The 15,529-nt window shown below is 30.3% G+C and overlaps 1 protein-coding gene across 1 annotated transcript; it reads right to left on the reverse strand.

The window, feature by feature from the left end:
- Nucleotides 1-1,493: 1,493 nt before the first annotated feature.
- On the reverse strand, nucleotides 1,494-9,235 carry LOC135960479 (uncharacterized). The gene is made up of 5 exons (XM_065511782.1): nucleotides 9,062-9,235; nucleotides 3,115-3,231; nucleotides 2,418-3,008; nucleotides 2,246-2,335; nucleotides 1,494-2,090 (listed from the first exon to the last, which is right to left on the reverse strand). Exons 1-5 carry the CDS (start codon nucleotides 9,233-9,235, stop codon nucleotides 1,494-1,496), a joined length of 1,569 nt encoding a protein of 522 aa, XP_065367854.1.
- Nucleotides 9,236-15,529: the final 6,294 nt, after the last annotated feature.

A 15,529-nucleotide genomic window follows, 5' to 3' on the forward strand; every position in this document is an offset into this window, starting at 1 on the left:
AAAACTATTTTTTGTGAGAAGATCAGAAATTGGAAAAAATAAAATATTTCCTTTTTTCAAGTAGTGTTAAAGCTGTTTATTCCGCATAGTTCCGCTGTAAAACTATATTTGAGTTAATCTGTCAAGTGTTCACTTTAAGGTAAATCAAAAACATCTTGCGCATTTTTGCGACCGCCATACATTTTTTTCACTTTTCCAGTATGAACTACACAAAGAAAAAATAAAATATTCCATTTTTTCAAGTAGAGTTTAAGCTGTTTATTCCTCATAGTTCCGCTGTAAAACTATATTTGGGTTAATCTGTCAAGTGTTCACTTCAAGGTAAATCAAAAACATCTTGCGCATTCTTGCGACCGCCATAAATTTTTTCACTTTTCCAGTATGACTTCTACTTTTTCACGAAAGAAAATTTTTGAAGAATGGATAAAAACTCCCAAAATACATTGCGAAAAAAAAAGTTGGTTTTTTATAATCGTTTATATATTTGAACTCATTTTTAATATGATTCATAAGTGAGAAGTGAACCCAACGTGATTTATTAATTTTGTCCAGTTAGATTTGCGATCTACCACACTGTGCACCGTGGCGGTTGGCATTAAAAATTACTTATGGTAAAATTTTTTGTTTTGTATACATTTTTTTGAAATCGAATATTTTAGAAATTTTTTTCAGTAACACTGAATTCGATGAATAATTACACTCTGTGTTTTTTTATTGTATGCGCGAAAGTTTCTTAAAAACTGATTTTTACAATATTTTCATATTAATAAATTTATCTAACCAGAGCACCCTGACGGCAAAGCTTTGCAAAAAATCATAAACGATGACTTCAAAATATATAATTGTTTAGCAAAATGGCTATAGATGACAATAAACTATGTTTTAAAGACTATAGAAAATGTGGTTAGTAAACTAACCACCAAACCGCTAAGAGATAAAATCGGAAGACCCAAAGTTAATAGCATGTGGTTTGTCTGTGCTATTTGGTGGAATTCATATTATACCTCGATTATAACAAAATATCCTTAATTAAATAGCCTTAATTAAACTATCAAAAATTATGTATATTTCCAAAATATATCGCTATTTCTCTACACAACTAAAAGCAAACCCACTGTGCTACAGTAATATCCATATTTACATAAAATTCTTCTAATTGTTTGCATAACTAAATGCGTTAAAAGGCAGCTGCTTTAAATAACCATGAATTTGTCTAAAGAACTTATTAAACTTTTATAATAATGCAGCCAATTTCATAGATGAGCTAATTATGTAGCTAATAATAATAATAATAATCTATTCAAATACATTCTAAACTATGAAATGCTGTTATGATGTGCTAATTTTGCAGCCAAAAACTTTGGCATCACTTAAGTATTTTGTTTTTAATCCGAATTTTTGTTAAATGTTGGTATGTGTCTGTATGAGATTGTGAGGATGTGTTGGAGGGGGGGGGGGGGTTGTTATCGAAAATGTGTTGGATACATTTGTATCTAACGGATATGCAATGTGAATTTTTTCAAGCAACATGTAGTGCCATTTGTATTATTAATGTTGTTATTGTTATTGTTGTTGTTAAAGTTTTTATTGTATTTATTGTTGCTGTTATGGATGTTGTTGTTGTTACTATGCATGTTCAATTTGGATGCGTACCTATCATTTGATGCTGTACGTTTGGTTACATCCGTTGTCGATAAACTAATGGGACGTTCAAAGGCACGTCTACGTGCCAACAGCGGCACCAATTCAACGCCATGATTATCAGCCATTGCTGCCGCTTTCATGATACCACCACAACCACCCCTCATATTGGCACTGTTGTCTGTGGTCGTATCAATCGTTTTGTTGTGGCGCAACAAACGTGGGCATATTTTTGGTTTTTGCTCTTTGTTTGCATGTAAATTTGTTTGCTTTTGTATCGGTTTAAGTGGACTGGAATTTAAGATCATGGCTGGACATGTGCAAGTGCATACATCGCAACATCTTGTGGTTTTACGGGAAGCACGTGATTTACGAAATGTTGGCTTCTCTGCCGGTGTGGCGGGATTATCTTGATCCAGGTCTTTAAGCATTTGTTTGTTCGTCCAACCCTAATAAGAAACGAAGGGAGAATAAAATAGTTTTGAAAGACAATTCAAATGATATTAAAATAAATATTAAATAGCGAAACTATACTTAAATTTCATATATTAAGGTTCGATAGTTCGATGTTTCCTCCAAATTATCAACTAAGTATTCAACTTACCAACGACTTCATAAATGAACTTCCTACTGCCTTAGGACTACGCCACGGCTTGCCACCAGGGCCTGGCTTACCCCAAGGATCCTTGCTGGGCTATTTCATTTCAAAAAAACCAAAAAAAAAAACAATTTTCCAATAAAGTTTTAATTCTTCACACAAATAACTAGCATCTCACCGGCTTTTCAATTTTATCCAATGTTTTCTTTGGTCTTGTTGTCAATATTTTAGCTTCTACCTTGGCATTTTTGTGCTCCAACAACAAAGGACACTTGTCACTTTCGGTGACCACAATTTTTTCCAACATTGGTTTACCTTTTGTGGCAGCATTGGGTTTATAACGCACCTCTATGTCAACATGCCCCTTGTTGCGAAATGACATGGATGGATGATCTTTTAAGGTAATTTGCAAACTTTCAGCATTCAGTTTATTGGCATCGCTCTTAACACCAGCCGCCCCAATTGTAGTGGTTCCAGCTGCACCACCGCTACTAGTAGCTACAGTAGCCACATCACGTTCACATAGTGTTAAAGTGCTACTGGCTTGTATGGGACGTGCATTATCACCACTTATATGTTGCACTGCATGATGTGTGTGTGCGGTGACACGAGGCACCGAATGGTGCTGCTGCTGTTGCTGGTGGTGGTGATGATGATGATAATGAGAATGGGGATGATATGCCGCTACTGGATCTAAGCAACGTTTGTGTTTAGCAAAATAATCACTAAAACGACATGGCTGCAATGATGTCAAACGATGAGTGGTGGTCTAAACACAAACACAAACAAGCCAACAATAAATAACAATTAAAATTTCTTAATTACCAAATATTGTTACATCATACTCAGTAAGTTTAAGTGCTTTTTATACTAACAATTGGTGCAGTTGAGTGTAGACCCACAGCTGTTATATCCTTGCGCCTGACATCTATGTTGGGGGCACCGCCACCCGGTCTACCCCAAGGGCAGTGTTTAACAAATAATTCATAATACTGAAAAGTAAAAGGAAAAAATAATTAATTTTAATTTAAATTTCTATGTAATAAGAAAATTAGAATTTATTAATTTATTCATGTCTATAAGAATATTTTCCATTTTATTATTTTCATAATTTATTACAATGAACCATTGAGTTTGATGTTGTACTGTTTGCCAAACACGTGCAGACACCAATTATCCACATAAACATTGATTTTCAGACGGTCTACCTCTACTTTTTTTTTCTCATTTTGGGTTTATTTTTCCGAAATGTTCCTCAGCTGCCATGTTGTCAATTGTTGCAAAAGTTTTCTAAATTTAGCCAGTTATTGATTTGAATTTATAGGTTGTTGTTATAGTTGCAACTCATAATCACACACACAGACATATACATACATATGTTTATGTAAAGTACACACATACCAATATAGCCATGCAAATACAGACACAAATTTCGTCTGACTTTGCCAAAGTAGAATTCATAACAATCGTAGTCACGCAATTTGCCAAAAAAAAAATAAACAAATTTGATAAAATGGTAATTTTTTGCTAGTTTGTAAAAACAGGGTGATCTGTTAAATTATGTAAAAATATTCGTGCTAAAATGTCTGTAACAAAAGGCTGTCAAAAAATATTGATAACGAAAGGTTGGTAGGTTCAATTCCTGATGATGCAATAGACTAATCAACAGCTCCTTTCACAGTATCGTGTAAATAATAATTTCCAGATTTCAATTGTACTTTCCAAACATAAAAAATACGATCTACGTAGCACTTTTTATGAATTCTTACATATTTTTAAAAATTTGTAATAACATTTCTTATAAAAACACCCTGTATACTTGTATTTTATATGTCTGTGTATCTCATTTATTCAAATTTCGTTAAGAAAATAATGTTATTTCTATCTACTTTGATAAATTATCGATGTTGTCTTTTATAAAACATACATTTTAAATTAATTTTGTGACAAATTCATTCACATTTGCCAAAAAAGGTTATTAAACTCTAATAAAAACATGGGGAAGTACGCAAATACATCATTCTTTCGTTGTTTCCATATTAATATTAAAACGAAACACAACTATAACTGACATAATGACTGACAATACTTTTAAAAACTTTGGTTTTTAAGCAGTGAAATAAACAATTTTAGAAATAAATCGTTTAATTGACATGTAATTTTATAATATCGTATTCTAGCATATGTTTTAACAATTAATCTTACAGACCTATCTTTTTATACCCTACACCACCATAGTGGGTAGGGTATAATGCGTTTGTGCAGATGTTTGTAACGCTCAACAATATTAGTCTAACACCCACCTTAAAGTATACCGATCGACTTAGAATCACTTTCTGTGTCGATTAAACGATGTCCGTCCGTCTGGCTGTCCATGTAAACCTTGTGCGCAGAGTACAGGTCGAAATTTTGAAGATAATTCGATCATATTTACACTTAAGAAAAATATAATATAAACTACAGGGTTTATAATAACAGCACAAGAATGGAAATTAACCCTTAATGGCACTTGGGGTTAAAATCACCCCAAACTTTTAAAATCATAATTTTTTATGGTTTTAGAACTTTGGAGTCTTTTTAACCCCAAGTTTATATAGGGTTAATTTAAATTTTTCAGCTGTTTTTGTAAATACTAGGCTTTGTGTTATATTTTTGTTAAGTTTTATCAAAATCGGCCCAAAAATATACAACATTTCGCTATCTTTCCAAAAGAAATTCCAAATATTGAAAAATTTGACTTTTGACCTTCACGATTTAAGGTTTAACGTTTTCCAATTTTAGTAAAACTTTCAGAGTATATTTAGAATTATCTTGACTATAATATTCTGCATAGGTTTTACTAAAAATTCATAAAAGTAAGGAAATAGAGCTCATTCGCCAAAAAATGGCCAAATAATTGGTTTTTCTCGAAAATTTCAAAATTTAAATCACAGGTACGGAAAAACTATAAGAGATATTTTCATAATTTTTTCACATATTTATTCCCTATTATATCTCAATAAATTCCAATGAGATGATCAAAAAATTCTGAAATTTGTTTAACAAACTTTTTTAAAAATTTGAAATTGGAGTTTTGAAAATGCCTTTAAAAAAATTTTATTTTTTTGGTCATACCTGCGAATAGGTTAACGGTATCCTACGAAGACAAAAACTCATATACAAGTAAATATTGTTACGTTTTAACCTTTTCAAAACGTTAGTTTATTTCCTTTAAATAAACCGGATACTTTTGATTGCAAATAAAAGCCGTTTAGCAGTTTAAAAATTGTAACAACTCTTTATTTATTCAAAATGTACAACAACCACAGAATTAAATAGCCACTCAATGTTTTTTATACGCGTTTATAAATTCTCAGAAATACAAACACAATTTATAATGTACACGAATTCACTTGAAAAACACAACACACTTTAAGGCACTCAGTTGATGTTTATTCGAAAAGCGTCTCTGATAAACTCACTCACGACTGCAACCTCTGCCACTATTTATAACACTGCCATCTGCACTCGAATCTTACTAATACATACGCCATCTGTGGTGTACTTTCTACAATGTTCCTTAACTGAATATTCGAATTCGAATACAGCGTTGCCAACTTACGATCAAATCAACTGAAAGCTTTTATTTAATAATGCCCACAGATATGTTACAGTTTGCTATTACAGCACTGTTATTTGAAAGCATTATGCTACTTTTAAATCAGCTCTTAAAATCGTTATATTTGAATTCAAATACAATTTCGTAACAATACGGATATATTTTAAGTAAAAATGAGCTTTTATTTTAAAATTTATCAAAATATGTTAATTTTGTTCCTACATTTCTGGTTCTAGTTGCCTGAGACAAGTTAATGGCCTGGCGAATTTTTAATAACTTTAACATTTTTTGACCAATTTCTGGTTTTTATGTCTCATTAGAACGACAATTACGTATACATTTCTATTATTTTAAATAAAATTGTAAAAATTGAGAATGGCCAAAATCCAATTTTCGTTTTTTAAGGGCCACCCTAATGTATATGTGAAAATTTGTGCATACACGCAGAGGAAAAATATTGTTGTCCATGGTTACTGTAACCATTTAAATGGTTTTTGAACAATATTATAGTCCCAGTAACTATTTACATGATTGTGGTAACCATAATATGATTAATTTACGGTTCACATGTTTGATTTATCATAAATTATGTGGAGAAAAATAAAAAAAAAAATTTTAAATGTGGACCATATTTGTACTACTGGAACCACAATACATCAAAAATGTGTAGTGGTTTAATAAGCCTCCACCATTTTTTCGATTTTGTTGCCCTGTGTAATTGGTATTAATATTTGAAAATGTTTTCGTATATATGGACACCGCAGCAGTTCTTGACGAAGCTCATTTTGAACGTCCAATTTTGGGCCACTCATTTACTAGCCGACGAAAACCGAAGCAATTAATACATTAGATTTTATTAATTAGCTAGCCATAACTTATAGAGCCAACGAATTCATCTCCTTAGATTGCATCCGTTGCATTTACTCTCCCATAATACGCCGACCATAAACGATTCGACTCAAGGTCGGCGTATTATGGGAGAGTAAATGCAACGGATGCAATCTAAGGAGATGAATTCGTTGGCTCTATAAGTCAGGGCATCATTTCAATGAATCAACAAATTTTATTATTTTATATAAGTTTGTAATTCCGATTATTATTTCTACATTTTTCATTTACGACTCCAGAATGAATATATATTCCGGATCGTTATAGATAGCGTAGTCGATATAGCAATGTCAACTTTCCGTAGCCTCCAAATAACTTTCATACATGATTCATACATAAATATATCAGCTATAGACCCGGTTCAGTTGCTATTTAAAATCGAGAACATCAGCTCATAAATGGCTAATGTAGAAGGAAAACATCAGGACAGAATATTTGTATATTTTATATTTAAACATACATATCGATGGCTTAATATAAAAAAAGGCGTAACTATTTTTTTTTTAAATATCAATGAAAAAATGGTTATATTAAATAACTAATGAAAATAAAAAAATATTTTTTAAATGAGAAATAAAATGTGAAGATAGCTAAAAAACCTGGGCCCCGGATTGAAACAAAAACTGCATCACAAATATATATATATATATGTATGTCTATTTTGGATCCTTATATGTTGGGAAGTCGATGTCAAGATGTTCGTGTGACCATCATTGTGTGTTTTGGTATTGAAAATCGAAATTATCGGTACATAAAAATTACGATTACCTCGATAACTCGGGACTAAATTGTTTACAAATAACATATTTTTCTCAAACGGTTTTTAAATTTAAAAAAAACAAGTAAGAGTGCTATATTCGGCTGTGCGGAATCTTATATACCCTTCACCAAGTTATACTTCAAAATTTTAAATATTTTTAGGTAAACAAAATTTAATTTTTTTTCAAGTTGTTTTTTTAATTTTTTGGAAAAAAAAATTTTCGATTGTTATTTTAATTTTTTGTTTTTTTAAATTTTAAAATTTTTTTTTTTTAAATTTTAAAATTTTTTTTTTTTTTTTAAATTTTTTTGGTGAAAAAAAAAATTCGGGTTAAAAATTGTTTTTTTCCGATTTTGACCCATTGTAGGTCCAACTTATGGTCTTATATACGTCGTTGCAAATTTCTTTGAAATATCTATCATTAGATATCCATATTGTCTATATTAATGTCTTAGTAATCCAGGTATAGGTCAAAAATCGAGGTTGTCTTGATTTTTTCCTCATATCTCAGCCATTTGTGGACCGATTTTGCTGATTTTAAAATTCTCGAAAGCATGTCTGACAGAATTATTGATTTGATGATTTTGATCCCGAAGATATCTGGGGTCTTCAGAAAATTTATTTCAACAGACAGACAGACAGCTTAATCGACTCCGCTATCTATAAGGATCCAGAATATATATACTTTATAGGGTCGGAAATGAAAAATGTAGAAATTACAAACGGAATGACAAACTTATATATACCCTTCTCACGAAGGTGAAGGGTATAATAAAATTTGGAAAAAATATTTTTTTTTCCTCAAAAAACAGAATTAAAATAAATCGAAACAACACAGTTTTAAAACTATTTTCAAATGAAATTTCAAAGAAAAATTTAAACATTATTTAAAGAATTTGTTATAATTATTTTTTAAGCCAATAGTCTGTAAGGATATTTTGTAAATCCAAAGACTTTTATAAATAAAATGAATAAATAAATAAAATTAATAAAAAATGATTTAAATCTACAGTATTTAACTTATGGCGATTTCTTTTCTGGCATAAATGATGCCTTTATTCTGCCTTTTGCCCTTTTCTGTGTTCTTTTCTAAAACAAATGTAGTTTGGTAAGGGTATAACGTGTTCTTTTCAAATAATGTTGCCCTAAAACCCCGAAGATATGCTACACGTTTCACCCTCAATTTTATCAAAGGCTTAGAAATGCAGCACTTTTTAAACAACAAAATGTATAGTTTTACAACATTTAGAAGGTACGTAAAAGAAAATTGCATAAATGGTAATGGTTTTTGTTCTATTGAGATAGTTAAAAATGTAAAACATTATGAGGGTATGGGTAACTTTTAATAAATGGTACAAAATATGTTGGCAACATTTTGTATCAGAAAAGAAAACGCCATTAATGTTTTGTGTAATTATTTAATTTTGAAACAATTTAAATCATTTGATAGTTAATTTTAGACAAACAACCAAACTTTATTTATATATGTACTCGTAATAACCAGACTCCATTGCTCTTATTATTTATTTTAAATATAACATAATTTAAAATTTTTTCTAAGGTATGCAATACTTACTTCCTGTTTATCTTTTTCTTTACGTGCCATTTCTTCGGCCTTTCTGCGCCTCCACATCCTTAAACTTTCCTCGGCATTTCTACGTTCCACTAGACGCCTTTTCTCATCACACCACATCAGCGGATGTTGAATGTGGTCATGGCAAAATGCGGCCGCTTCATCACTTGTCGTCATTGTGTCTGCAATAAAATCTCACTCACATCACACTGGTTTTTCGTCTTGTCTTTCCCGCTCAATGGTCTAAAGACACCAATCGAAACCAAAATCAAAGAAGCGAAACAGCATTTAAATGAACTTTATGTTTAGCGAAATCTTTTGCTACGAATAACAACAACAACTATAATAATAAGAATAGCAATGAAATTTTCTTTAATTTTTGTCTATTGTTAAACTCGCAATAGTCTTTGTCAAGGATAATTTAACCGGAAATGGAAGTGGTGCGTTCAAGTAATAGTTTCAAACTAAAGTCTCGTGCAATATCTCCTACCAACAAAAAACTAAATTCCATCGAAAAGAAAACTATAGGATTTTGTTTTATTTATTTTTTTTTTGTTCGCCTCAAAGCAGACATAAAACCGTTTAAAGGCACCTTGTAGGTACCAGTTGGTAACTGGTAAATAACAAAAATTTTGTAATGCGCGCGCTTTATTCTCAGAAGGAAGTTGTTGGGTGGTGCTAAGGGAACATAGGAGCAAAATGCCAGTAAATATTTAGTTCCTTGTTATGAATCCTTTTATATAAAGCACGTGTAGTTATTGTTGGGGTTTTCTTATATACAGACAAACAGACAGACTATTGGCAGTGGCAAAATTAAAAAAAAAACAATAGACAACAGATTATAACATTTTGCTTATTTTGTTCATTCTTTTTGCATGATTTTTCGACAACAAATTCCTTAACAATACATGCATGCATGCAATGTCCTTGTAGATAAAATTATTATTCATAAACACCCAAATTGTTTATACCAAAATTAAACAAACACAATTACACACCTGGTATAAATGAATCTGGTTTCTAGCTGAAAATCTGCATTTTATTGGGGAGCTCTAAAAACAAAACAAGGGAAAGTTTAATACTTTTGCCCATTTATTATTGCCAGAACTTGTTATCCATAATACTGACCCTATTAGGAAAACTAAACAACAACGAAAAACACACACAAAATGTTAAAACATCAATATCAAGTTGAAAGTTTGATTGGCAGCATAAATTCAAAGCAAATATTTGACATAGTTATTATATGTACGAAACAGGTATTGGGTTAAATTTAAGCACTTCTGTCTGTTTATATAATACAGTGCACAGTGGGGCAGAATGATAGAATTTTAAAAATAAATAAGTAGTTTCTAACAGGACGTAGTAGAGAAATTCGAACATGCTGTTGAAAATTCAAGATTTATTTCCAAAATATTGTTACGTTTTAACCTTTTCAAAACGTTTGGTTTATTTCCTTTAAATAAACCGGATACTTTTGATTGCAAATAAAAGCCGTTTAGTAGTTTAAAAATTGTAACAACTCTTTATTTATTCAAAATGTACAACAACCACAGAATTAAATAGCCACTCAATGTTTTTTATACACGTTTATAACTTCTCAGAAATACAGACACAATTTATAATGTACATGAATTTACTTGAAAAACACAACACACTTTAAGGCACTCAGTTGATGTTTATTCGAAAAGCGTCTCTGATAAACTCACTAACGACTGCATCCTCTGCCACTATTTATAACACTGCATTACCATCTAGAAAGCTCTTTAATTGTCAAAGTTCGAATATTCTAGATCATACGCCATCTGTGGTGTACTTTCTACAATGTTCTTTAACTGAATATTCGAATTCAAACAAACTTACGATCAATGGTCAACTGAAAGCTTTTTTTTAATAATGCCCACAGATATGTTACAGTTTGCTATTACAGCACCGTTATTTGAAAGCATTATGCTACATTTAAATCAGCCCTTAAAATCGTTATACCTGAATTCAAGTACAATTTCGTAACAATATTTTGATTCTGCCCCACTGCAGTGATGGTGATAACCGATATGTGGCTCAGGATAGTTTTTCATCAGCCAAAACTCTGTAACTTTTGTACCGATAGAGATATTTTAGCATTTTTTTTGATGGACACGCAATTTCTTGAATTTTTCTCCAGTTTTAATTTCATTAAAATGATTTTCGGAAGAGGCCATTATATGGGAGCTATGACTAATTATGGACCGATCGCCATGAAATTAGGTCTTGTGATTTATGTCTATAGAGAAGTTATTACTGTTGAAATTTATATTTATACCTGTATTTTTAAGATATTTATGCTCGTTATAGTGTTTTTTCGGAAGCGGGCCTTATACGAAAGTTATGACTTCTTATGGACCGATCGCCATGAAATTAGGCTACGTGATCTATATCCATATGAAGTTTACTTTTGTTGAACTATAGGTTTATACCAGTATTTTTAAGATATTAATGCTCATTAAAGGGATTTTTGGAAGTGGGCCTTATATGGGAGTTATGACTAATTATGGACCGATCATCATAATATTAGGTAACATATATTCAGTTTATACAAAACTTATTTGGTGCAAAATTTGTGTATATACCTATATAAAATTTCAGCCAGTTTCAATAAGTTTCGTCCTCGTGCTGAAAAAAATGTATGTACCAAATTTTATCACAACATCTTCAAAATTGCGACTTGAACTTTGCCCCAGTTATATATGAACAAGTGTTCAACAAAGAGGTCATAAAAGGTCAACAAGTACATACATATGTTCTTAAAGAGGACACTTTGGCATTTCTCCTGGTAGTAAAATAAGTTTAATCCCTTTTGACACTGACTAAAAAAATTAAAAAAAAAATCATCCCATTATCGATAACAAAAATCAAATTTTTTATAAAATAACATAAAATATTTGACTTTAACAGTATACCACGCCCACAATTGCCAATATTTTTATATAATTTTTTTACTACTTTAGTTTCAATATATTTACTATTGAATGGCATTAAAAATTTTGAAATCGGAGTTAACAAAAAGTTAGACTTTAAGTTCTGAGCCACCATGAACCGGACTTTGCAAATTTGGCAAACATGCAAGGAGACTTGGTCTACCCTATAATGACTTCTGAAGAAGCTGTCAGATGAAGTAAAGGATGAGATCATTTGTCATATTCTTTGTCACTGCCCGGCAATATAAGATCTACGCATTAGTCTTTCAATAGTCTTTCTGAACTCATCTTAAGTAAATTATTTTTGGAAAATTTTGTTTTCATAAAAATTATAAACTAAAATAAACTGATCACAGTAAGCACCAAACCCCCAAAAATTCAAGTACTTGAACATTTTGTTGGAATTTGACTTGAATACAAATAAGGGACTTAGAGCACAAGGGGTTCAAGTGCCTTTTTTCTCAAATTGAGTTAACATATGGAGTTAGTAGGTGGAGCTCAGAGAAGTTCATAGCACAAGAGTTGAATGTGGGATTCTCATCCGTTAGCAAGATATGGCGACCAATTCTAGCACTTGTCAATAAAATACCTGTTTCGGTTGGAGCACAAGGGGTACATGAGCAATTAAACCCTTTGCGCTCTAAGCAAATATTAAAATTCATTTTTCACATGGACTGATTTATTGAATTCAGATGAGTGATCAGCTAAAATCTAGCGATTAATTCCATCACTTGTTATCAAAACACCTATTTGAAATACCTTTGTGGATCATTTCCCAAAAAAGAATCGAGTATATTAATAATTGTTGATTTTTATTATTTTTGATACATAAAATAAGTGAATCTGAAAATAGTATTGACGAATTTTCTGAATCTGATCATCTCATACCAAGATAATCTTATGAATGTGCAAGAAAACTTCACCAAAACAATAATATTTCAGAAATTCAAGAACCTACAGGATCTTCATCGCTATATACCACCAATTTACCATGAATGGTTTAAAGCACTTCCTCACGATAGAATGGAAGAAATTTCGGAAAGAATCGAAAGTCAAAGTCAGGATGAAGATGACCCTGATGATGTCATGGAATTTGATTATGACGACTAAAAAATGTATCAAAGAACCATAAAAGCTTTTCTTAATAAAATATTAATAAAACAAATTGAGTCTATGTGGTTTTCGTATTAGGTAATTCAGAACTTTAAAAAAAAATTAAAGCACAAGGGGTATAAGTGCGACTTTCCTCACTTCAAAAGTAATTTTTTGGTATTTGTATATGTAAAATATGGTATTTTTTATCGTGTTAGATTAAAATCTATCATCTAACATTTTTTTATTGTAAATTAACTTTAACCTCATTTTTCTCATTATTAAACATTAGTCACTTGAACCCCTTGTGCTCTAAGCCCCTCAAATGTAATTATGTTTTAGCTTGAAAAATATTTGAAAAATTATATATTTTTATACTTATAAACAAAAAAAAATATGGCTTGAATTTATGTTTCCTTTTTACTGGAGAATGCTATTGAAATAAAGTGTAATACAACTGTAATTCAATTGCTTGACTATAATTCAAGGCTTGAATTACACTTGCTTTCAACTTGAATTCCAGTAAAAATGTTTATTGAGATGAGAAAAAAATTGCCAAAAAATGGAAATGAGATAAATTCAAGTTTATAGTTTTTACGATAAAAATGTTTTTTTGAGTAATACATTACAATAAATCACTTTCAAGGATTAAGTTTATACAAATTGTACCAAAATATAAACAAAACGTAAATCCATTTTTTCAAATAAATCTCTAAATTTCATATTTGAGGTAAATAATCTTTGGAAAATTGAAGATAACTTTTTTGAGATATCCTTTGTTCAATATTGATTTTCTAGGCTATATACTGTGTTGATGATAAACGGATTTATAGGAAAGAACATTTAAATCCACGATCCATTAGCTTTAATATGAAATAAAAAATTAAAAAAATTCTGAGTAACTGTTGTAAAGTGATAAACAGTCTGGAGAACTTTTAATTGGCCATAGATAGCATACTATCGAATTTTTAAGAGTTAAGGTTCAAAAATAAATTTTTGTGATCGAAAGTTTCCATCTATAGGGACGATACACAACATTTTTTATAGATAAGAATGTTATTCATAAAAATTATTTAAGAAAATTTGTCCCGGGAGTACCACCGTACTTTTGATCATGAAATAGTATCAAAAAAAGTACATTTGTATGAACTCTTTCATACCTCTATACCATGTTTAAAAGTAGGATTTTAAACTTAGTTTTATTCATTTTTTTAATATTGCATCAATATCATTTTAAACAATATTTCAAAGCCTTTTTCGTTTCGAGTTTTATCAAATACAACAACAAAACGAATTAAAAAACAAGTAAGAGTGCTATATTCAGCTGTGCCGAATCTTAAATACCCTTCAGCAAATTATACTTCAAAATTTTAAATATTTTTAGGTAAACAAAATTAAATTTTTTTTCCAGATGTTTTTTTTATTTTTTGGAAAAAAAATTGTTTCGATTGTTATTTTAAATATTTTTATTTTTTAAATTTTAAATTTTTTTTTTTGGTTTTTCAATTTTTTTTTGGTGAAAAAAAAATTCGAGTTAAAAATTTTTTTTCCGATTTTGACCCATTGTAGGTTCAACTTACTATAGTCTTTGAAATATCTATCATTAGATATCGATATTGTCTATATTAATGTCTTAGTAATCCAGATATAGGTCAAAAATCGAGGTTGTCTTGGTTTTTTCCTTATATCTCAGCCATTTGTGTACCGATTTTGCGGATTCAGAATTATTGAAGATTTGGATCCCGAAGATATCTGGGGTCTTCAGAAAATTGATTTCAACAGACGGACAGGCAGACGGACATGGCTTAATCGACTCCGCTATCTATAAGGATCCAGAATATATATACTTTATAGGGTCGGAAATGAAAAATGTAGAAATTACAAACGGAATGACAAACTTATATATACCCTTCTCACGAAGGTAAAGGGTATAAAAATATATATTTTTTATAATTTTTATGTGAGATTTTGAAATTTTATTTTAAAAATACTCCAATCCAATAAAGGATATATGTATGTGTTTTAACCTCCATTATTTCCCAAAAAGTTGCATAATACATTTAGCATATAATTTGCAACATACATACATATGTATGTAGTATACAGTTTCCCCACAAACATTTATCAAATTTTGAATTTGAATTTGAATTTGAATTTGAACATGATAGGAGTAGGAAACAGCAACAAAAACTAAACATTAATTTCATTTTGATGTTTTGTAAACATGACAAAAACTCAAGTCAAAATGAATTTGCTTCAGTTTTTATTTCTGCCAATCAAAACAAAAACAACAAATAAATACATAGTTGATACAAAAACAAACGGAAACATAAAAAACATAAACATGACTACGACAATTTATAAAATGTTGTAGCATAAAGTGGTGGGCGAGTCCTTGCACAACTTTTTCTTTAAATGTTGA

Source organism: Calliphora vicina, chromosome 1, assembly GCF_958450345.1.
Source record: "Calliphora vicina chromosome 1, idCalVici1.1, whole genome shotgun sequence".
In the NCBI taxonomy this organism is placed as follows: Eukaryota; Metazoa; Arthropoda; class Insecta; order Diptera; family Calliphoridae; genus Calliphora; species Calliphora vicina.

Coding starts and splice junctions, on each gene's coding strand:
- LOC135960479 (XM_065511782.1), bottom strand. CDS start 9,235: ATGACGACAAGTGATGAAGCGGCCGCATTTTGCCATGACCACATTCAA. Junction 3,009..3,114: donor TACACTCAACTGCACCAATT/GTTAGTATAAAA, acceptor GTTTGTGTTTAG/ACCACCACTCATCGTTTGAC. Junction 2,091..2,245: donor GTTCATTTATGAAGTCGTTG/GTAAGTTGAATA, acceptor GTTTCTTATTAG/GGTTGGACGAACAAACAAAT.